Source organism: Mytilus galloprovincialis, chromosome 2, assembly GCF_965363235.1.
Source record: "Mytilus galloprovincialis chromosome 2, xbMytGall1.hap1.1, whole genome shotgun sequence".
Lineage (NCBI taxonomy): Eukaryota > Metazoa > Mollusca > Bivalvia > Mytilida > Mytilidae > Mytilus > Mytilus galloprovincialis.
Genome location: NC_134839.1, coordinates 785,203 through 810,962, shown reverse-complemented (window position 1 = coordinate 810,962; position 25,760 = coordinate 785,203). Strand labels below are relative to the sequence as shown.

The 25,760-nt window shown below is 33.0% G+C and overlaps 1 protein-coding gene and 1 long non-coding RNA gene across 3 annotated transcripts; one reads left to right on the top strand and one right to left on the bottom strand.

Moving 5' to 3' along the window:
* Positions 1-14: 14 nt before the first annotated feature.
* On the top strand, positions 15-12,178 carry LOC143062635 (stomatin-like). 2 transcript variants are annotated; one of them, XM_076234316.1, is made up of 9 exons: positions 15-328; positions 5,361-5,418; positions 6,103-6,227; positions 6,759-6,831; positions 7,968-8,050; positions 8,608-8,811; positions 10,190-10,245; positions 10,993-11,071; positions 11,821-12,178. In XM_076234316.1, the coding sequence occupies exons 2-9, from the start codon at positions 5,403-5,405 to the stop codon at positions 12,007-12,009; spliced, it is 825 nt and encodes a 274-aa protein (XP_076090431.1). In that variant the 5' UTR covers positions 15-328; positions 5,361-5,402; the 3' UTR covers positions 12,010-12,178. The 2 variants fall into 2 exon arrangements, with proteins under 2 accessions (XP_076090431.1, XP_076090429.1); XM_076234314.1 differs by having other exon boundaries at positions 6,100-6,227.
* A 5,426-nt stretch (positions 12,179-17,604) lies between these two features.
* LOC143062634 (uncharacterized) lies at positions 17,605-24,447 on the bottom strand. The gene is made up of 2 exons (XR_012974799.1): positions 24,410-24,447; positions 17,605-19,305 (listed from the first exon to the last, which is right to left on the bottom strand). It is a non-coding gene; the product is annotated as an uncharacterized LOC143062634 (long non-coding RNA).
* Between the last annotated feature and the right edge of the window lie 1,313 nt (positions 24,448-25,760).

Below are 25,760 nucleotides of genomic sequence, written 5' to 3'. Positions count from 1 at the left end.
GACTCTAGTTTTTACCCGGTTAAACTTTCAAATATCATCGGAGTGATTTGTTTTAACATTTATATTAAAAAGGAACATAAACAAAGGCAACTATTAGGATGTTCCTCTAATATTTACAAATATAATTGAAATAAGATTCATTAATTGCAGTTCATCCAATCTAATCAATACTGGTATTTGTTTCCATTATAATCCATAGCGCAGCTAACGACGTCCCTAAATAACCATAGCAAATAGTTTTCTATAGCTTTAAAACTGGAATAATCACGTCGTATTATACTGAGTAAACACTGTGGTAACTGGACATACACATCTGAACCTAGCGAAGGTAAGTCTATAGAATTAACTTTATCATTTTACTTACTTTCTCATGAATAAATGTCATTGCTATTTTTGTATTAAATTGATTGAATTCTGGGACCTTCAAATACATTTTCAGGGCCGTAACTAGCCTCTTCAAATAGTGAGGCAAAATATATCGCCGAGCGGAGCGAGGCGAAAAATTTTTGGCGAGGGGACTGGGACCGCTCAAGCCCCCCAGAAGCTCTGAAAAAAATAACGTAAAATCGTGCATTCTGAGCGTTTCCCGGACTCTTTCTGACATTGAAACGCAACTAATTTAAAGCTTTTTTTTCGACAATATTCTGGTCTGAAAGCAAAAACATAGACTCATTGTAATTTAAGACTTTAAGGTTTTATGGACAACATTAAAAGACCGATATGTAGGACAAAGCAAAATTCGTAATTCTCATAATCATTAATACCGGATCTGTCTGTCTGTTTAAGTTTTGTATTGTGTTGATATTTTTATGACTAGATTGAAATATAGTGACAGTGCAGTATTATGCTTTAAATACTAGTACTGCTTAAGTCGACACTAGGGACAATCTTGACCCTGTTTTACGGTATTAATGATTCTTTTATTGTTGAAGACCTTCCAGCAACTTTGACCAAATGAATGATCATTAGTATTTTTTATGCATTGACTTTGTGTGCGATTAGGTTTCGTGCACATTTACTCCATATTCCTTTATTTTCTGTAAAAGGGTCTGAACATGACTTAATGCAAGTTTAACCCATCAATGGAAATGGTCATATGGCAATACATTATTGCTTTTTTTTCAAATTATGAGATACCAGAAAATTGGTGACCTTACTTTAATTATACCATTTAAACTATCTAGTTTTATCAACCAAAAGAAGCCAGTTGTGAATTCTTTGATATCAAATTCAATTCTCCATGCAGAAACGACCATTTTTTTCTGTGTCTTGTATATTCTTAAAATATTTTCTAACACAATATCTGGACATCGGTGGGCATGCAACATTGCATAACCACACGTTTACAAATGAAAATCAACACTCAGACTATTGTCATAAAGTAGGACAATAAATGAGCAAAAGACAAACCCGGGACACAGAAGTTCAAACAGCAGACCATCAACTCTGAAAACTAAAAGTAAAACAGAAACGTAGATCACGAAAAACATGCAGGGGCGACACCAGCGAGTGAAGAGAACTTGCTTCTGCCTAGACACTTTCCGTGAAAACAATTTGATATTAAGACAATCTTTTGTTTCATTTTTTTTTGAAATTTCTAACATGAGGCATTTGCCTCATTTGCCTCAATGTAGTTACGGCCCTGCATGATTTTGCTTTAGAGGAACCAGTATATCGATTGATTGTCCCTACAGGATTGTAAGTGTTCTTTTATCAAAATACCTATAATATGATATGATATCAAATAGAACTATTTATAAAATCCCGAACCTAATTGCATTGAAAATATTAAAAATCAAGCTGAGGAATTGGTAATTCTAAATCCAAAGAAACTGAAAAAAAACCTGTTCAAAATCACACTAGACTTTGAAGTTAGGTGATGTGATCGATATGACTGCCAAAAAGTATAGGAAGAAATGATCTGATATACTTATGCAGGTTATGCAAGTGACTTTTTTACAACAATAAATACATACTAACACAGCAGCAGCAGATGTGTAATACCGTGGTACATCTAACAATGAATAGATACTAACACAGCAGCAGCAGATGTGTAATACCGTGGTACATCTAACAATAAATACCTACTAACACAGCAGCAGCAGATGTGTAATACCGTGGTACATCTAATAATAAATACCTACTAACACAGCAGCAGCAGATGTGTAATACCGTGGTACATCTAACAATAAATACCTACTAACACAGCAGCAGCAGATGTGTAATACCGTGGTACATCTAACAATAAATACCTACTAACACAGCAGCAGGCCAGCAGATGTGTAATACCGTGATACATCTAACAATAAATACCTACTAACACAGCAGCAGCAGATGTGTAATACCGTGGTACATCTAACAATAAATACCTACTAACACAGTAGCAGCAGATGTGTAATACCGTGGTACATCTAACAATAAATACCTACTAACACAGCAGCAGCAGATGTGTAATACCGTGGTACATCTAACAATGAATATGTCCAAGAAAGGCAAAAGATACTAAAGGAACATTCACACTCATCAGTTGAAAATAAACTGACAACGCCATGGCTTAAAAGAAAAAGACGAGCAGACACACAAAAGTACATAACTTCAGCACAACACAACAAAGAAAACTAAAGACTGAGCACCAAGTATACTTGGAACAACAGTAATAAGCACTGAGGAACTTCCTTTAATGAAAATTTCGGTGCTTTTGTTCCAATTTCAGGAGACGTATGTTTTATGAAGGTAATGAAACAAAAACACTCTGGTAGAAAACGATGAGAATACAATACGGAATCAATACGAAAATATAGTCCTATTTTTCCTCGTCAATTTTCATGTCTACGCTAAGTATTATATTACTTGTTTCTCTCTGAAATTCATTGACATTACGAATCAGAAAGAAACCATGCAAAAAAACTAATTAGTAAACTTTGATGTTTTCTAAATTTTATAAATCATCAAGGGGGAAAAAAGGTAATCCAGTCTTTCCTTTACAGGCAATCTTGATCAAAAGCCAGCGAGAAAATCTTTTATTTCAAGACATCGGGAACTAAACCGAATATATACGTTATACGAATGACAATAAATAGCTATCCCTGTTGCAGTTTTAATTATTTTTTAGATAATGAGTAAATGTTAACCAGAATGTCAGAAACAGAAGTGTGCCGTTTGTGTTTAGAAATACGATTATGTTGTCGATCAAATGACATACATGTGTTATGATGGTCTGGAGTAGGGGTCCGTGATTTATTGATTCTTTTATTTTGAAATATTTCCCTCTTTTCTTTATTAAAGGAGAAGGTTCATGAAGGGTTAACATTGGCCCTAAATTTTTAATGTTTTTTAAATTGGGCCAAACGATTACAAATCAAATATAAATACTTATGATAAGACTATTAAGACTAAAATATACTTTTTTGGCCCCATCCTATAACTTTTTTGGAGCTATGACCCCTTAAATATACATTTATGGTATTTTAGGTCATTTTGGTCAATTTTGTCAAAACTTTTAACAGTTTTTGGCATAATTAACTTTGGCCGCCATCCACGATCCAAAAAGTTTTTATTTTGATGAATTCTATATCGCATTGTGAATCTTTTGGTTACAAAACATTTTGGATCGTAGGTGGCGGCCAAATTTTTCTTAAAGCTTTTAGGTCTAAAAATTGCCCAAAATCATCAAAATTTGACAAAATGTTAAAAATGGGCCTAATTTGGAATGTATTATGTACTTTAATGAAAGGAACTGATTTATTGAGCATTAAGACTTTTGAACTAGATCCCTTTATGAACTCATTAGTGAACTTTTTGGTGTTTTATGATAAAGTTGATATTTTAGGCCATTTGGGCCATAAGTGAACCTTGTCCTTTTCCTTTATCTAGTTTGCACTAGTATAATAGTCCTAGGTTTGCCATTTCCCCCCCCCCCCCTTATTTTTATATTCTAACACCTAGATATTCTTATTTGTTTTGTCCTTTATTCTACACTCAGAAGTCTTTTTATGATAGTTTTATTTGTGCTTTAGTTTTATTATTCTTTGTAATTGACACATAAAATGCAATATTTTTCAACAGAGAATAAGCTTCGTTTTGAGTGTTACGAATAAGGCATCGCGAAAAAAATGAAATATTTTAAAATACTTAAAATTGAGAATGGAAATTGGGAATATGTCAAAGAGACAACGACCCTAACAAAGAGCAGATAACAACCGAAATCCACCAATGGGTCTTCAATGCAGCGAGAAAACCCCTATCGAAGTACATGTATTCATTAGACAAAGTCTATATTCGGATCCTTGGTAAGACTAGTACGCGAATCTGTTAATTCAGATTGCAAATTTTGACTATCTGAAATGAATTAAATTTATTCTGTCAGGTACAAGTGAAATTTGGAGTTTCGTCATCCATATACCTAAAGGACACAGCGAAAGTAATCCTTAACAGTGGCGGATCCAGGGGGGGGGGGGTTCCGGGGGTGCGCACCCCCCCTTTATTTTTGCCGATCAATGCATTTGTATCGGGACATATGTTTTGCACCCCCCCCCTTTGCCCTGGGTGTCCTGGGTTAGCACCCCCCCCTTTCGAAAATTCCTGCATCCGCCCCTGCTTAAGCTGGTGCTTAAATTGTACCATGTTTCTAGGGTTAAAGTTACTGTGTGTAATGGTGTCTGTTTGTCTATTCTTCATTGGCAAGAGCTATAGAGGAGGGTTGAGATCTCTCAAAACAAGTTCAACCCGACTCATTTGTGCGCCTGTCCAAAGTCAAGAGCCTTTGGCCTTTGTTTGTCTTGCATATGTTTATTTCAAATGTTAGTTCATCTATATAATTCGGGTAAGTGCGGTGTCCATTAGTCTGAACTGGTATACATTTCTGTTTTGGGGCCGGCTGAAGACCAACTCTTGGTGCGGGATTTTCTTGTTTAAGACCTATTGGTGGCCTTGGGCGGTTGTCTGCTCTTTTGTCGAGTTGTTGTCTCATTGGTACCTTTCCTGTTTCCATTCTCAACTTTATACCTTTGAACGAAAGTTAAAAAGAAAAATAACAGTCCTATTATCATTACAATGGGTTTTACAAAGAAAGTTCGTGTTTAATAGTTGACAGCGATGTTTAAAATATTGATTGATCTTAAGTATGATATATATTCGTATACATAATGATATATATATAGTTTTCATTATAGTAGCGATGGGATCTATGTTATCTATTACTTTGTAGGTTAATTAAAGATGAGATATAGGTTATTATGTCTAATTTGCTTATTTGTAGGTTAATGAAAGAAGAGAGATAGGTTATTATGTCTAATTTGCTTATTTGTAGGTTAATGAAAGAAGACATATAGGTTATTGTGTCTAACTTTACGTATTTGTAGGTTAATTAACGACGTAACTAGATATCTGTGTACATCTATACGATGGAGAGTAACAAGGGTGAGTTCTACGTTTCGATTTTGTAAGTAAGTGATAATTGCTAGAAACATGTGCCTTTCGCTTCAAATATGTGTTAGAAAAATTAATACTATATACTTTGCATACACATGATTTTTCATGTTTCAAAATCACACAACTAAGATCATATGATCATACGGATGCCACAATTTGTATGAATGCTATCATAATTAGAAGTTTGGTGTGTAGGTTTACTCTGAATATATATGCATAAACGATAAAAGGTCAAATGGGGGTATCGAATTAAAACGTTTAAACCCATTGCATTTGTTTGTATCGGTCCTAATTCGAGAACCTGATGTTCAGCATTGGCCTTACTCTCAGGCATATTAAGTGTGGAGGCGGGAGTCCAAATATTTGTAATGAGGTAAATCCTTTCCATTTCTAAACTGGTATATTTGACCATATAAAATGAAACGTTTTTTGTCACATTTAAATTTGACTGACAGATTCATACATAGATTCATACATGCAACTTATTACAAAGATGAAACTATGACAAAAGCAGCAAAAAAATGAAAAGAATTGTACCCTTTATCTGATCCTAGGAACTTAACAGATTATGAATACTAAATTCAATGATAGACCATAGAACAAAATGTTTCATAAGTTTTGTTTCATAGTTTTGCTTGAAATATAGGCTAATAAATTATTTTCTCTTAGTAGGTCCGGATGCTCGGCAAGTAATAGTTAGTGATGACGGACCCGGATGTTGTGGTTGTATATTGATGGGACTATCGTATTTTATTGTGGTCATATTTTTCCCATTTTCTCTGGCTATGTGCATAAAGGTAAGCATATTTCCAATACAAATATAACGTGATATATATACCATTTCTTAAATTAGGGACTGAAATGCATCAACTTACTGTAATCAGCTTTCAAGTCACAGTCCAATTGTTGAATGAAAGTCATCTAAAAAGAAAAAAGATGCTACTCAGCCCCGTTTTCTTTTCTTGCTAAACATTTTTAACTGCATACACTTGCCTTCGGGAAATCTAATGACTTCTTCATAGGTGACTGGATTGTTTGAATATTGTAAGATATTCGGTTCTTTTATAAAAATAATCTGTTGACAGCAGATTCTTTTTACATTGTTTTAGAATCTGTCGAATAACGTTTGAAAAAAAAACCAAAAAAACACTGCGATTATTTTATTTCTTTCTCATTATCTCTATTCTTGAAAATCTGGACCAAAATTTTAGTACTTTTTTTTTGGATAATAACAATAAATATGTCCAAGTGTACAAAGTATGACAGACATAATTACAATCTAATCAAGTACTAGATTCAATCGGATATGTGTTTTAATTTTATTCCAGATTGTTCAAGAGTATGAAAGAGCTGTAATATTCCGGCTAGGTCGTGTCCTACCTGGAGGCGCAAAGGGACCAGGTTAGTTGTACCAGTTTCCTAACTTTTCAATCTTTGTCTCGTCACTTGGCGTTCGTTGTCTGTATTGAGACGTGACTCTTTCATGGAATGACTGAACCAAATTAAACTAAACTCAAGTGGCATTTTCAATTCTGTAATTTCACGGATTTTTATGATTTTTTTCAAGCAACTTGAGCATGTGTAGAACTACACATGAACATCAAAACAAATTTACAATTAGCTTATACACACTCGGAGATATAGTAAATCAAAATTGAGATTGGAAATGGGAATATGTCATAAAGACAACAATCCAAGCAAAGAGCAGAAAACATGGAGAATGAGAAAGATTAACAAATGTATAGGGTGCACGTACATGTATTTGCAAACATATTGAATAGCATGACTATAAGGGGCGACATCAAAAAATCAGTGAAGGATAAAAAACTTAATTCAAATAGTTTGGGTCAAATAGTTTGGGGTGGGGGTCAAATCGCTGCAAGTTTTGTATAAATTGACATCGATTTTACATATATCCTTATTGGTCAATCAATGTTTCCCAAATTAAATTAAGAGGGTGTTAGGGGGGTCAGTGAAAAAAATATATGAATTAGGTTTTTTTATCCTTCATTGAACTTTTAATGTCGTCCCTAAATTGTCCTTTTTCAAAAGCCTGTCATACGAACTTTCCTGAAAAATTATATGCTATCAAGGAAAAACAGGAGTATGTTTTCCATCATTTGCGACAAAACTAACATTTTCTATATTTACAACTTTGTATAATAAAAACAGGCACGAAACAGTTATGCGTGAATAAATTTCCATGTGTTTTAAAATCTGTATTGTAAATATACACGGCATAGTAATAATTCATGAATAAATTGAAAAAAAATATATTTAACCCGAACATCAAATTTCCAAAGTTGACTTGGTGCACAAACTACCAATCTAATGACAGGAACCTAAATTACTACAATAGTCTATAAATGCCACACTCGTGTATAGAATTGACGGAACTTATATGAAATCTGCACCGTATCATAAAGAGTAACTTACAAGTACTATTGGGCCTGTAACTATGTTTTCTTCCAAATAATGAAATATGTCCTCGATTTATATCTAATTGATTAGATTTCAAGTAACTTATAATTTTGTAGGGATGTTCTTCATTTTACCATGTCTGGATGATTTTAAGAAAGTTGATTTACGTACAGTTGCTAACGACGTCCCCCCTCAAGAGGTAGGATTTTTACTTCTGAAAATACTGATTTCATCTCACAGATATAGTTGAAACCCATTTTATGCACTATGTTTTCAAAATGTATTCAAATTATACGTTCTTTTATTGCACTATGCACGAATTTACATATTTACTTATATTAAAATTTCAATTTCCGTGGAAATTGTTTGATATTGGAGAACAGTATCTTAATTATCTTATAACATTAACTTATTCTCTGCATTAAATTTTATATGTTTGCCTGGGGAATTGTGAAAAGCTTCCTTTGGAAGTACATTTATAATGGAAATGGATTAAAAAAAAAACTTTGGAACAAAATCAACACATAACATGATGCAAGAATGGCTATGCTGGCACTTCAGGTACTACAAGATAGACAAAAATCTGGAAAAAATATTTCCTACGGCTTTAATCGACTATACACAGCGAAGGACGTGCAGAATACACAGTTTGGACTTTTTAAAGTATATGTATCACCAAGACTTCAAAACATCATTGTCCACATTTAAATGAAGTGGTTGCTCTCTCACTACCATTTTAATATATTTGAATTTTAGATTTTAACTAAAGATTCCGTGACTGTAGCAGTTGATGCAGTAATTTACAGCAGTATATATGATCCGACCATGTCTGTTATTAATGTTGAAAACGCTGACGCCTCTACCAGGTTGCTAGCAGCAACGACCTTAAGGAATGTTCTCGGTACAAAAAATATGTCGGAAATTTTAAGCGACAGAGACAGTATTGCACATCAAATGAAGGTATAAAAATTGTTGAAAAACAAAAGTTTGTGATATATCATCATTTTGTGTTAAAACATGTATGCACATTTATAGTTCACTGAAACTTCCAGACCACGGGCCATTTATTGGTTTCATTTTTCACATCATGTATCGTTTCATATACGGGGATGACACACTCTGAAAGATAATGAAACAAGAAAACTTAGTGAAAGAACCTAAATAACATTCTTGATTTATTTTGATATTGCTGTCAAAGTACATTTTAAGGTTGAAATGTTAATCTGAAAATCTTAAAATCTTAAAAAAATAAAACACAGTTTTAAAATCACTCAGAATGAAATGAAACCCAGAGGAAATTTGGAAATTTGCTTTAAATGTATACAGAACACGCCTTATTGTTAGAATATCTTTCGTGAACATAACACCAAATGGTACAAAACCTTATGCATGTAGGCAATTGAAAGCAATGCAAATGCTACATAAATACCAACATCAAAAATATTATCAACATCCCTGCGTATTGTTATCCTTATTTGTGTTTCCCTCGATCTAAACCAAAAAAATATCAAGACTGAGAATTCTTTATCTACCACTTCTTTATGAACAAAACTTTTGGGAAAAAAACCGATAAGTATATCATCAAGTCTGATAATGATGGTTGATATATATAAAAAAAATAAAGAAGTGTAAATTTCATATGAGAAATGATAATTTATAAGTTCCCTTAAAATTTATTTTTTATCCTATGAATATGGCTATGTGATACGGAAGCCCATTAAGGACCTCAAAAAATATGATTTTAATTCGAAATCACGAATTTAAATCGTTATCACGAATTGCATAATTCGTTATAACAGATAAAATATCTGATAACAAATTGGTGGAAATCGTTATAACAGATTATGCAATTCGTTATCACATTTTTTTGTAATTTGTAATAACGAATTTAATTCGTAAAAACGCTGTTATACCGATTTCAACCAATTCGTTATCCCAAATTAAATCTGTTATAACTTCGTAACAACGATTTATATTCGTGATAACGATTTAAATTCGTGATTTCGAATTCAAATTATATTTTAGGAATGTCCTAAATGGGCTTCCGTAATGTGATGTTGTTTTTTTGATTTTCACTCAAAACATGCAAATAAAAAAAAAGAAAAGAAAATAACGCAACAAACAATCAATTGAAAGATATATCACAACATTAAACAGTTAAAAGCACAATATTATTAGTTCACCGTCAAAATACTGTCTGTACGTTTGCTGATTTTTTTTTTTCAAACTCGCATAAACAAATCAGTTCATTTATTATGAACACCAAATTAAACGGAAAAACTAAAATTTTCTATTCCTTAAATTATTTATAGATATTTCTTTCAATTTTATTCTTTAGGCACTCTTAGACCAAGCTACTGATCCATGGGGTATAAGAGTTGAACGGGTTGAAATGTGAGTAGTTCTTTAAATGATTTTCATATTCGTTGACATTCGACAAGTTAAGACGATTCTTAACTTTCATATATGAATCCGTTTTTTAGATGGAAAAACATTCTCTTATTTCTAATGGCATATTTAAGATACGCATTTTTTTGTACAAAACATTCATATAAGACGATAGCAAGAAATACCAAGAATATATTTAACAAGAATGTGTGCATAGAACACGGATGCCCCACTCGCACTATCATTTTCTATGTTCAGTTGACCGTGAAATAGGGGTCAAAACTCTAATTTGGCATTAAAATAAGAAAGATCATATCATAGAGAACATGTGTACTAAGTTTCAAATTTCAAACACATTCATCAAAATCTGTCTTCACCAAGAACTTTAACCTCAAGCGGGACAGACGGACGGACGAACGAACGGACGGACGCACAGACCGAACAACATACTGTCCATCAATGGGGCATGGAAATCTCATGTACAAGATGGACGAAAAACACCACAACCACAGAACACGACGAAACGACAACCAAGAGTCAACGAAACTTTTAATCGTCTAATGGTACAAAAATGGGGAAAGTGATAAAAAATGAATAAACAACATACATAATAAAAACAAACAGAAAAAAATTAAACTGTCTGTATGTTTGCTGATTTTTTTATGATAATAAACATCAATTCAACCACCAAAACATTGTTTAAGATATGCATTTCAATTGAATGCATGAAGTAATCATACATTTTATTAACAGCAAAGATGTCCGACTTCCAATGCAACTACAAAGAGCCATGGCGGCTGAAGCAGAAGCGTCGAGAGAAGCTCGAGCAAAGGTACGTTGTAATTAGAATTGAATAGTTAATTGACACTACTTATTAAACTGTTAATAGTAATGAGGCTTAAATTTCCAGTAAAATCCTATGTAAGGTTATTTTTGTGTTGCAATTAACAAATGACCTATGGGAAGCAAAGGAAACCATATCATATTACCACATAGATGAAATAAATAGAAGCAATATGTATTTTAACAGTTTGTTTATATACAATAGCTTTCGTATAGACTTCTGATCCGTGAACATAAATATGCACCAAGCGTGAACAGTTAATATTAGTTTTTAATTATATACACAGACATAAAAATAAGTTAACAGAAATATCAAATTCAAAGGTAAATACCAAAAGAGAGGTAGATAAAACCTAACAAAACAAACGCTCGGTTATCAACCAATTGAACACATTAAAAATAACTGTCATATTTGTGACTTAAAACAGGCATTTTCGAAGAAAATGGCTATTACAATTGGTGTTAAAGCTAGCTAAATGTATGGCATTTATTTATAGTTTCGATATATTGACAAATTTGGATGAAGATCCCAAACAAATGAAACAGCTGTAATAGGTTAACGTGACAATGATCTGTATCCGGCAACCAAACATGTGCAAATTGCCGCCACACAACTGACTTTAAAAAATCAAACAAACTATAAAATAAATCCGTCAAAGACGCCAACAAAAAACTGTTTATAGTTGATAGTACAAGTAAATGTAATCCCCATTCAAGATATATTTCATTCTAATACAGGTAATAGCAGCAGAGGGAGAACAACATGCATCACTTGCTTTGAAGGAAGCAGCTGACATCATGGCCTCCAGTCCAGCCGCTATACAACTTCGATACCTGCAGACACTTAGCACGATAGCATCTGAGAAGAATTCTACTATTATTTTCCCGCTTCCAATCGACATGCTTGCGGCGTTTGGAAAGAAATGAATTAATATCTATCAATAACAATAATGACTAGGCTTTAGAGGGAATTCCTCTGAGATTTTGTATCTTGTCAATAAATCCACCCTTTTCATATTTAATCATTGGTAAATTGATCACAATATATCTATGGATAATTATCAAACTATCTTTCCAATCTAATATCAAAGAGCAATAGTTTTTTCTTCAAATAAGTGTGATATTTTAATGAAGAATCATATTGGATTTTAAAGTCATTTACTATTTTTATACATGAATTCTATAACTTTTGTGATCATAGTCAATGATTTCGCCACACAGAGACTTATATCGATTATATATTTCAATATTTCATATATAAGAGTTGCTGTTTACTTATGTTTGGAGGACTTGGCGATAACAGAGAATCTACATGTTCATGTATTGTGTAGAAGACCAACATAAACAGGACGAAACCTGCTACATTGTTAACGCCTAAGGACGATCCAGTAAAACAAGAACACGTGATCAGTTTGTTCTGTTATAATGACTGTGATGTACCGCATATGTTTTAATTTTTACCTCTATTTTCAAAATTGAGGTTCACCTTTATCTTTTAGAGTTCGTTAAATCCATGACCTTTATCTTTTAGAGTTCATTAAATCCATGACCTTTATCTTTTAGAGTTCGTTAAATCCATGACCTTTATCTTTTAGAGTTCGTTAAAATCCATGACCTTTATCTTTTAGAGTTCGTTAAATCCATGACTTCTGATCATTGTCATTTTTCGATATACAAAGTCACGAGCAATAACTCTCTCATGGCAAAGAAGTATATAGTCTGCCTATTTTAGAACGATAATTGAAAAATAATGTTTTTGTATTCTCCGAGATCAAGAAGTTGAAATAAAAAAATGTCCTGTAGTCTCATTGTGCAGTTCGTATATCAAACCAAATGGTTTTCAGCATAACCATGAAAACGGAGAAATACCATAAAACATTGTATTTGCACGAAACACGCAACATATCTTTAATTGAAAACTAGATTTTCAAGACCAAAAGCTATTTTAAGTATTGATTTTACCATAAACGAATGACAAATTTGTCTTTAATTTTAAAGTTACACAGTTTAACAATAAACATTAAATTTACATGGACTCAAATAACCATTCTCAATTAAGACAAAATCGTTACGTTTAAAAAATCAAAGCACCAAAGGCGCTGTAGGCAGTTAAATAAAAAAAGCAGAGGCAAACTTGGCAGAAGTTAAGACGAATATTGTTGAAAAATTGGTGAAAATATTATCTCGGCTATTTCTCAAGTATTGAATAATGTTTGTACCCTAAAATTTTCACTATCCAATCCCGCCACTTTCAAAAGTTATGTCCAATTATTTATTTTAACATTTTTATTAGTTTTTATTGTTTTACATTTGTAATTCCTGGTCTTTTAAAGCTTACTATGCAGTATACATGTAGGTTTTGCTAATAGTTACAAGCTCCATGGAGGAATATACAACTGCTTACCAAATACCATTGACTTTTCATAAGTTGTCCTTTTTGAACAAACCTTTCGTTTTCTAGTTTGAATGGTTTTACACTAGTAATTCCTGGGCCCTTTATAGCTTGTTGTTCGGTGTGAGCCAAGAAATTAAAAGTGACAAAGTTTATCCAACTGCACACCAAATATCATAAATAACTGACCTAATCAAAAACTAATACATATTAGTCAATAGACCATGACAAAGGGGGTGGGCTAAATATTCTGGTAATGAGATATACCTACATAATTTTTGTATGTTCCTGTCCCAAGTCAGGAGCCTGTAATTCAGTAGCTGTCGTTTGTTTATGTGTTACATACCGTAGAAAGGGGTGTATAGTCCGCGGTGTTTTACCCTGGAAATGAAATTGATGGATGTGGTGCGGACTATGCAGTACTATAGGATTTCATGACATTTTTTTCTGAGGTTTGGCCAAGTAAACAGAAACATCATGTGTTGTCAATGTTATAATGTATTCTAACTCTTTGTATTTTTTAGAAATAAAAGTATTCTTGACTACTCTTTGTTATTATTTTTAAATAAAATAAACAATCTAACAGTGTTGACTTAGTAATTTGCATAAAAATCAGCCTTTAATCGAATGTCCGCTTCGTTTCGGATTTGGTAAAATTTGTGTCATTGCATTTTAAGTGTACCTGAATCCTGAACATCAATAAAAGATGAACCCTTCAATAATGAAACCATTATAGTCAAGATAAAACCTAGTGAAATCTTCCCAAGATCGATTTCGTTTAATGTTATTCACGTGTGTACAAGAAAACCACGATGCGCCATTTTGAATATTTGTGATTAAATTATCAAAAATTTTCGTATCCGACTTTTTGTGTTTAACTCTTAACTTGTCGACTTAAATAAATCAAGACCTAACATTTTTAAATTTTAAATTGTAACCATTAATACTGAAAGTGTAAACCTGAAAGAACTGGAATTTTGTATACGAAACTTTATTTCCAGGTGAAAGGTCACATTGTACAGGTGTATCGTCTTACATGAATGAGTTTACAGGTTTGTGTGTAAAGCAATTAATTAACCATGTCAACTTTAGATTTTCCTCTAAGTTCAATATTTTTGTGATTTTACTTTAAACTAAAACACGATGAAAGAAACCATCTTGAAATGACCTTAATTGACATCGACAAAATCTATAAATACGTATTCAAATGAGGTCCCGATTGAAATTGTAACGGCCCTGATCGAGTATAATGTTTTGGGGTTTACACGATACATAGCAAGTACGGAGAGACAACGATGACAAATAATAACATCAGCTTGCATTAAATAATTAAATAAAATACATATCTTCATACAATGTAGAAATAAAATAATCAAGTATTCTTACAAATCCAAGACTTATACAGAGAGGAAGTAAGACAATGCTTTTAAATATTTACCTTTAGTAGGATGGAATCCACCAAATTCAACGGCGTAATAGCCGCAAAATAATATCCATGCGCCATTCATGCCATTTGGCAAATTTTAATGCCTTCATTACAAACATTTTCGGCGATGAAATTATTCTTACAATAGTTCACTTACATCTTCTTCAAAAGCACAGACGATAAAAAGCTATGCTTAACTTTTTAATTAGCACTTTTTCAAATGGGGAACCGATCAATTGTTTTGGGAAAATCGACGATCATTTAAGGTAATCTTACTTATATTTATTGTTTTTTATAACAAAAAGTGTGAAAAAAATGTCTAATTAGTTATAAAGAAACTACCAGACCTGCCAGATCAGAGCAATGGCACTTTTTCAAAAAATCCCAGGGGGGAACCCAAACCCAGGGTGCTCGCATAAGGCAGCTTAACTGCCTAAAAATGATTTCTTAGAATTAGGAAACTATTTTTATATTATTCCTATTCATATTTGATTTTTTCGAGAAAATGACACAGCTCATGCACTCCAAGCCGGGATGATGGTAACGCTGAAGTTCAATGGTCTAATCAAAATACATTTGCAATGATTTTCATGTCGATGTAGAAGTCTATGTATGGGAGGGTTGAGATCTCATAAACATGTTTAACCCCGCCGCAATTTTGCGCCTGTCCCAAGTCAGGAGCCTCTGGCCTTTGTTAGTCTTGTATGATTTTAAATTTTAGTTTCTTGTGTATAATTCGGAGTTTAGTATGACGTCCATTATCACTGTACTATTATGCATATTTTAGGGGCCAGCTGAAGGACACCTACGGGTGCGGGAATTCTCGCTACATTGAAGACCCATTGGTTGCCTTCGGCTGTTGTTTGCTCTATGGTCGGGTGGTTGTCGCTTTGACATATTCACCATTTCCTTTCTCAATTTTATGTTAAAGCAGCTTTTAAAGTTGGTAAGAGGTTTGTAAACTTTTAATACTACGAGAAACGTTCTGCAGCGATTGGTTCGATAGATATCTACAAAAGGATCTGTTTTAAGGACTATGGAGCGTGACATTCTCTAAATACATACGGGTACACAAACCGACTATGTAGTATATACGAGATACGGAATCAACCGCGAACACTAATCCATGAGATGAGGTCGACGTCAGTTGAACCTTGTCTGACGGATATCCCATATACCCCCAAAAAATATCGTATTACTGGCAATAAATGAGCGTTGCAATTGGAAAAAAATCTTTTGTTTCTTCAAAGCAGTCGCTGAATCAACCGGTTACACAAGTCTAAAGAATGTTTAAATGTTTGTCAAGAAGGAAAATGCTACACCCCATTTTCTCCTATTTAAAGTATTTCTATGGTAATATTTTATGTTTCACGTTTTGCTTATGTAACAGGTTACTTGTTTTTCTTACATGAAGTTGGAACTACTTTTATTAACAAAGTTAGCAATGAATTCAGTTGAAGGCTCTCTCATTGTAAACAATTTCGTAAAATAATAGCATATTTCTTCAAAACTAAATTTAGGAAATTCAAAGTAATAACGTTTCATAAAATATGTTAATGACATATACGACTTATTTAACCAAATAATTAGAATTTCAATTATTTAATCAATAAAATTGAGAATGGAAATAGGGAATATGTCAAAGAGACAACAACCCGACCAAAAGAGCAGATAACAGCCGAAGGCCACCAATGGGTCTTCAACGCAGCAAAAAAATCCCGCACCCAGAGGTGAGCCTCAATTTTCCCCTAAAAAATGTGTACTATAGTTATTAACGCAATTGAAATAAGTAAATCAACAGTGGAAAGCTATCGTATTCAGCAGACATGTCAAACACTGACGGCAGATATTGTTAACAAGATGGCAATAGTAAACAAAAGTATACAATTTATTTTTTCTTGCTTTCAGATTAAAAAAATCGCCCAGTTGTCGCTATTATTCCACCTAAGGTTGATTTTTGACTCATTTCTAAATGTCTAATGCTTAATCAGTCTGTAGTATTCCTAGTTGATAACTTTTCGATTGATTTTGTATTATTACCTTCACAGAGGTTGTTGTTAATAAAGTATAGTTATTATTAAACCAACAGCTCTTAGTGGTGATGTTTAAAACATCCCTCCGTGTTGCTTAAGCTTTAGGTTTCTATATTGTGCTTTGCATACAATTGTTTGTTTTTATTTTGGTCTATTTCGTTGTCAGTTTATCATCGGTTTAAGAGGAAATTAGCCAAATAAAGGCATCAGTAATAAAATTATACCGCTGTTCAAAAGTCATAAATCGATTGAGACAAAACAAATCTGGGTTACAAACCAAAACCGAGGAAAACACATTAACTATAAGAATAAAACAACAAAACAACAGAACACTGAATTGATAACAACTGCCCCATTCCTGTCTTGGTAAAGGACATTTTAAGAATCAAATGATGGATTGATTGGTTATCAAAGGTACCAGGATTATAATTTAGTACGTCAGAACCTGGTTTTGTGGCTAGCCAAACCTCACGCTTTACGGAAATGTTAAATATAGTACCGCTAAAATGACAACATTACATGTCGTCTTTATTCTAATTAACTGATAATTCAGTCCAATCTAACTAAAATTAAATCTCCGCACTCGCTGCGACCAAGCACAAAGAATGAGCGAGTGCGGGATTTAATATCAATTCTATTGATTTCAGTCCAAAATGGAATACAAAGCAATGTTAATAGTAACTTAAAAATTTATAGTCTGACGTGGTTCCATTATTGTATTTTATAAATATTGACTGTGGTATTATAGTTGTTTATTACTAACAGTTCTTTTGTTTCACGTTTATAAGATAAACCGGTCGGTTGAGTGATACCATCGTCTGCTGTCAGGACAATATCATGTTTCTCCCCATTATTAGATATTCTATGTATGTTGTTTGATCCTAGTCCTGCTACATATACATCACCGCGGTCGTCTACAGCCACCGCACTTGTCATGGTCAGGTCAGAACTTTGGTATATCTCACGTTCTTTTCCATCTGATGTAACAACGAAGACTTTAGTACTAAAATTGTCAATACAAAATACATCCCCATTGTTATTGGCACAGATAGCCCGAGGATCAAATGTTGTTCTGAGTGTGTTCAGAACTTTACCATTGATATCCATCATGGTTAGAGTGTTGCGTTCATTTTTTACCCATATTTTATCTTTTACACTGGTGATTCCTTCACACATTCCTCCAGCATTTATAACCTTTCCACTAGGATTTAACGATGTCAGGTCAATGATTTGGATATATTCATCACCTTGAGATACTAATGCATATTTGTTTCTATACAATGTAATATATTTTGGTTCATAGTTCAATTTAATTTCTTTAGAGTTTGATCCATCATGTTTACATGCAAAAAGCTTTCTACCAATATACTGACAAAGGAGTAATCTATTACAAGGGTAAAAACAACCTATTGAAATACCCACACCATAACCTAATTTCATGGTCTGGAATGAATTAGTCAGCGACAATTGTCTCTCGTCTCCATGGGCTCTGACAAGAACCTGACTTTGTTGGTCGAGATCTAGCACAGGTATTGGTTCTGGGACATTATCTACCGTTATATTACCCAAATCTATCGTTTTAACATTTGATTCCAATTCTAGAGGATGATACGTGAGTGTTGGAATAGTTGCTATTTGAAGTTCTCTTATTTTCAATTCTTTCTGGTGAGTTTTAACATCGAGACATTTTACCACCTTGAATAAATGGATTTCAGATGCGTGTTGTTTAAGCGAGTTTAGATCCCTTTTCCATGTAGACAATGAGTCAGTGTTGGAACGGACGCCATCTTTATTTAGGGATATCATATCTGTACATTGTTTATGCTTGTTATCAATGTCTTTATGCATATCTGATTCTAGTTTATCTAAATAATCGACAAGTCTCTGTTTCATTTCCGACACTCTTTTCTTGATATTGTTACGAATGTTCTTTAATTCTTCAAGTGTTCTTTCATTTTGACTTAGTATTTTTTTTTGTGACCTGACTTAGGTTTTCAATCCTTCTCTCTAAGTCGGAAATAGCAGTGCTATCTTTCACGCCCTTGGCAGCCTTTTCAACTGAGATGATTGGTTTGCAATTCTGATGTGATACAAATACACATATATTGCAGACCACCTTGTCATGTGTACAACAGAACAGTACACTCTTATGACGGGGATGAATGTCGCAGTTCTCGGACATTTCAATAAAAGTTGAAGTAGGTTGTTGTATTTCTTTACTTGGTACTGTTTTATGAGCTGGTAACATCTTTTCGTGAATGCTAGCACATGTGTGACCAACAACATCGCTGCATCCATTGCACGCAGATATTGTTTTTGTGTCTTCATCCCTATGCTGGCAATTGACACCAAATTGACTATCCGCCATACTACTGTAATATGAGAAAAACATAACCTTTGCATTAAAAGGGCTGACAAATGTTTATCTGACAGTATGCATAGGTGTACATCAATTCACAATGAATCGACATTTACATAATATTATTATAAATGAAAGTGTATTTTTGTATCTAAATTCATCACAATTTGCAAAAAGCAAAGTGAAATATGTCAAAAAGATGATAAAAAATGGTGTCCTGGTAAAATAATGATGAAAAGCAAAGCAATATCGAAAGGAAATAATAAATCATGTTAGAGTAGCAGGTGCGAAGGGATGGCCTCATCTTTTTTTGTGATGTTTAAGGTTATGAATTACATATATCATTAACATTTCGACTACTTTCAGTAATTTGATGCGTTTTACTCTGACTTGTAGAGGAAATTGTACAAATGGTATAAACTACAGAAAAAGACTATTGAAATTAAAGAACCTTAGTGAGCACGCTCACATACCCCCACGTCCCCACATTGTCATTGGAGAAATTAAATAAGTGTAAGAAAATAAAATTGTATAAGAAAAAATATTGAATAATAATTTCCTGTCAATATGCACATCAACATAGTATGTCCTTATTATCTACAAAATTTCATGAAATTCTGTTGTGTGGTTTCAGAGGAGTTGAGATGACAAACTGTTGCAGAAGTACATTGAAGCAAATAAGTTCAAAGGGGCGTAACTCCTAGAAAAAAAATTGAATCGTAATTTCCTGTCGATATGCACATCTACATAGTATGACCTTATTATCTACAAATGTTCATGAAATTCTGTTGTGTGGTTTCAGAGGAGTTGAGATGACAAACTGTTGAAGTAGTACCTTAAAGCAAATAAGTTCAAAGAGATGTAACTCCTAGAAAAAAAATTGAATCGTAATTTCCTGTCGATATGCACATCTACATAGTATGTCCTTATTATCTTAAAAGGTTTCATGAAATTCTGTTGTGTAGTTTCAGAGGAGTTGCGATGACAAACTGTTGCAGTAGTACAATAAAGTAAATAAGTTCAAAGGGGGGTAACTCCTAGAAAAAAAATTGAATCGTAATTTCCTGTCGATATGCACATCTACATAGTATGTCCTTATTATCTAAAAAGGTTTCGTGAAATTCTGTTGTGTAGTTTCAGAGGAGTTGCGATGACAAACTGTTGCAGTAGTACATTAAGCAAATAAGTTCAAAGGGGCGTAACTCTTATAAAAAAAATTGAATCGCAATTTCCTGTCGATATGCACAACTACATAGTATGTCCTTTTCATCTGAAAAGGTTTCGTGAAATTCTGTTGTGTGGTTTGAGAGGAGTTGCGATGACAAGAAACAGGACTGACGGACGAACGGACGGACGGACGGACGGGTCAAAAACATTATACCCTCCGCAACTTCGTTGCGTGGGGTATAATAAGGGAAAACGTGTTTAAATGAATATCATAATAAGCATGCCAAGTAATAATTCAAAATGAATAATGGTGGAGTTAAAATAAAAAACTTTCATAAACTGAGCGATTTGTTCCTTTTAAAAGACAAAGGGACGAGTTTAGTATGAAATTCAAAACAGTGTAGCTGTGGCCATTGATTGACACATTAAAATCATTCATTGACTGGGACAATTTAGGTGAACGTTTGTATGTAACGACCAATGCTCACTATGTACTTTTTAAAGACACTTAAACTATGGGGTCACCAAAGGTTCTCAACACCTAAATAAAGTAATTCGAAAAATTAATCAGAAATAACACGATATTTTGATTTATATCAATTATATAAATCAAAACACAAAGGTTATTCCTGATTAATTTTTCAAATTATTATAATTAAAGGCGTTAAGAAACCTTTGTTGACCCCACAGTTTAAATGTCTATCGTAGGTACGTCATGAACAGTGGTTGTTACAGACAAACGTTCACGTAAATTGTCCCAGTCAATGGATGATTTTGATGGGTCAATCAATGGCCACAGCTACACTGTTTTGAATTTCATACTATGTTGATTTTAATGTTAAGAAAGTTATCAAATAAACTCATCATAGATACCAGAATTCAATTTTAATATTTAGGCCAGACGCGCGTTTCGTCCACACAAGGCTCATCAGTGACGCTCGAATCAAAAAATGTTAAAAATGTCAAATAAAGTATGAAGTTGAAGAGCATTGAGGACCAAAAATTACTAAAAGTTTTGCCAAATACAGCTAAGGTAATCTATTCCTGAGGTAGAAAAGCCTTAGTATTCCAAAAATTCAAAGTTTTGTTGACAGTCAATTAATAATTATGAACATATCAATGATAACTCAAATCAACACAGAAGTGCTGACTACTGGGCTGGTGATATACCCTCGGAGAAATAAATATTCAACAGTAGTGGCATAGACCCAGTGGTTGTAAATAAACTCATCATAGATACAAGGTTTCAAATTTAATATTTACGCCAGACGCGCGTTTCGTCTACACAAGGCTCATCAGTGACGCTCGAATCAAAAAATGTTAAAAATTGTCAAATAAAGTACGAAGTTGAAGAGCATTGAAGACCAAAAATTACTAAAAATTTTGTCAAATACAGCTAAGGTAATCTATTCCTGAGGTAGAAAAGCCTTAGTATTTCAAAATTTCAAAGTTTTGTTAACAGTCAAAAGTAAAATCACAAAAATACTGAACTCAGAGGAAAATCAAATCGTAAAGTCCCTAATCACATGGCAAAACAAACCACATCAAAAACGAATGAACAATTGCTGTCATATTCCTGACTTGGTACAGGCATTTTCAAATGTAGAAAATGGTGGATTAAACCTGGTTTTATAGCGCTAAACCTCTCACGTTGTTGACAGTCTCATCAAATTCCGTTATATTTACAATGATGCGTAAACTAAACAGACATAATAAATAAAATAGTCAAAATATGGGTACAGCAGTCATCATCGTATAACAATTTTAAAAGGAACAATTTAACAGAACACAAAAACATCTATCTACAAACACATTCATTGATTGGCGTGTCTGACGTCAGAAAATTTTATACGTCACATATTTTTGTCGTTCAATGTTTATTCAAACAATTTTAAAATTTCACATGGGCAATGGTAGCATACAGGGTTAAAAAATCAAAAATATATCAGATTTTTAAGAAATAGACCGAGATTTAAAATAGTCCAAAAGTTCTATTGAATTTATAAGAATCCACAAATAGTTCATTCCACTGCGCGATTGAATAATTTTGACGTTTGTGGTTCAACGTATTTTCTAATTCATAATAGAAATATATCATAATGACCTATTATAGAACAATAGCATACTGACAAGACCTTTTAAAGTACAGAGTCACGTTATAAGAAATAAAGAAACACAAAAAGTCGCATATACAAAACACACCAGCAAAAATGAAAGATACATTTGTAATACCAACACATTGACGGGATGTTTAAGTACCGAGCCACGTTAAATGGATATCACATAAAACATTCCAACAGTAAAAGTAATATAAATAATAGAACAAAGACAAATGGAAGAACAATATAACACGTTGTTAAGATGATAAACAACATCAGTACGCAGAATCTATACATCAAGACTATCATGTATTATTTGTGAAGTTGATACGGAATATATTTATCAACAAGGTCTTGGTACCTTCCAATGAACTTTTTTTTTGAAAAAGGACAAGACATTCTTTGACATACCCCTGGTTCATCAACTTTCTGCTCAGACACTTTATAATTATGGACACATCAATGATAACTCAAATCAACACAGAAGTGCTGACTACTGGGCTGGTGATACCCTCGGGGAAATAAATCTCCATCAAACCATACTATGTCGTCTCTGTACTGAGTTTTATATTATCTACAGCATTTTTTCCAGCCTGTATTGCGAGTTGGTATTCATAATTCATGTTTTGGTGTACAGTGACTTTGAATTGTAGTAACATATTACAACCTGAATATTGGACGACACAGCATACAATGTAGGTTGACACAAAATGAATGTGGTCAAAGAATTGAAAATTTGAAATTTGACTGTTACCTATTATGATCTATTATGGTCCAATATCCAAAATCGAAGTACATTGTTAGAATCAGCCTAAGAATTACATTTTTGATACTTATTAACTATACCATTTCTGTTCAAAGGGAAACAACTTATCCTTCATTTAGTCACAGGAAATTAAATTTTTAAAAAATGCGATCAATTAAATACCGTTAGTTTTCTTCTATTTCTTTCAAAATTAAGCTTTCATATGGTTTTGTGTTGTTATATATATTCTACAGTCAGATTGTCCTGGTATTTTATAAAATTTGATTATGATATATAAATCATTTTGTAAAAGAGGGGAGAAAGATACCAGAGCAACAGTCAAATTTATAAATCGAAAATAAACTTACACAGACAACACCATGGCTAAAAATGAAAAAGACAAACAGACAAATAATTATAAATTGAGTTTAGTTTAAACATATTTTATTGGCCTAAATGTGAAAAAGGGATGAGACACAAAGTAATCAAACTTATAAAGTCTTCTCCCAGAAATTGAGTGAGACTTCAGTGAGAATACAACATTTGTCATTACTGTAATGGGTACAAGTCAAATTGGCACTTGGTGAAATCAAAATTCCCATTTATAGTCAATTCCGCACCTAATATTAATTTTCCTTCCCCCCCCCTTTTTTTTGGGGGGGGGGGGAGTAGAAAAGCTTCTGACTTGTCCACTTCACTGTTTCAAATTATCACATGAAGTTAAGCAGTCACAATAAATAAAATAAAATGTATAATAATCTATCATGTCTATATATAAATATATATAGGTTTGTTGTTTGGTTTTTTGGTACATCGATTTTAGGATTGCTACCTTTCACTTAGATAGTATAGTAACATAACCATGCCATACTCGTAATAAAATGGTTCCATAATTTAAATGGATATTATTAAGGAAGAAGATTTTTTATGATTACCAGAATTTTTATTTTAAACTTCTATTTTTATATTATTTTCCTATAATACTACTAGTTACTAAATCTTTCTACTCTTAGACTCTTACACAATTGATGTTACTCATTTAATTATTTTTTTCTCCTAACGTCCTTGTATATTTTCTGTTTGATAAAAACCAAGACAACACTTACTTTCGTTTTCAATGGGATTTCCCTTTGATCAAAGGGAGATGATCTAGGGTCGTGCTAAAATGAGGGGAAACACCGAAGACCTGAACTTGGACCTGAAAAGACCTGAATATATATATACTATTCGATTTATTTGGTTTTCACTTATTTTAAAAAAGAATTGAAAAATTTAGTCAAGGATGAAACAAATATTCCCTCAACAAAAAAGATGATAATGAAATAAAAATATTGATGCCGAAAGAAAATTGTGACTTGAAAGAATGAAAAGAAAAGCCTTGACCTGAACGGATTTAGTCCATTTAACTCAAGTTATGATATCTTGAAAGTCTGTTTTGATATTTTGCTGTGACGCCTTTCTGTTACGGACATAAATTTATGAGGTCACACTAACTCAAACTTCTTAATTTTGTGTGCGTCATATTTTGTTATAAAAAAGAAGATCGAAGAAAAACACATTCTTCACATGTCGTGTGAAAAGTTTTACAACAATAAAACCCTATAGTGTTTTATATCGACCTTTCTTTCTTGGTAAATTATGTTTAATGGAAAACAAGCATTTATTTTTTATTTTATTTTTTGTAAGTGAGATTCATAAAGTGAGTATTTTGAGGGACTAGTTCTGTTTCTTATGATAGCCTGTTTTGTAATAAGTTTACGAAATTCATAACCGAGGGATTGTGAGAAGTATAACTGCCGGGCTCTCTATTTTAAGATCATAGCTTGTAGAAACAAGCCCTTGTTTATTTTGTTCATTTCAAATCAGTAAGTGAAATTGGTTTATATAACAGTAAAACAAAATATGGTAATTATGCTTGTTAATGATACAACTCTCCACAAGAGACCATATGCCGTTGGATATAGCTTATATTCAAACTATTAAGGCTAGATAAATACAAACAACATTTACAAATCGTCTATTTGATGACTCCTACCGTTTAGTAATACAGGAGTATACATTAGAACATATCAGCAGATATGTTCACGACAAGAGTTACACGATTGGTGTCACTAGTGGATTAGCCGGGTACAGTAACTGCTAGCTGACATTCCAATGAGAGCTTAGAAATCGAACTTTACTTTTTGGTGGGGTTAATTTCATGTCACAGTGTTGAAGTAAACTGCTTTTTACTCAATATCTCCTTAAAACAAGAATGTGTCCCCAGTACACGACTCGCACTATCATTTTCTATGTTCAGTGGACCGTGAAATTGGGGTAAACACTCTAATTTGGCATTAAAATTAAAAAGATCATATCATAGGGAACATGTATACTAAGTTTGAAGTCGATTGGACTTCAACTTCATCAATAACTACCTTGACCAAAAACTTTAACCTGAAGCGGGACAGACGGACG

Bases quoted from the DNA above. Each gene is read 5' to 3' on its own strand.
- LOC143062635 (XM_076234314.1), top strand. The intron at 6,228-6,758 runs GTAAGCATATTT...ATTTTATTCCAG, and splicing joins CTCTGGCTATGTGCATAAAG to ATTGTTCAAGAGTATGAAAG. The intron at 8,051-8,607 runs GTAGGATTTTTA...TTTGAATTTTAG, and splicing joins ACGACGTCCCCCCTCAAGAG to ATTTTAACTAAAGATTCCGT.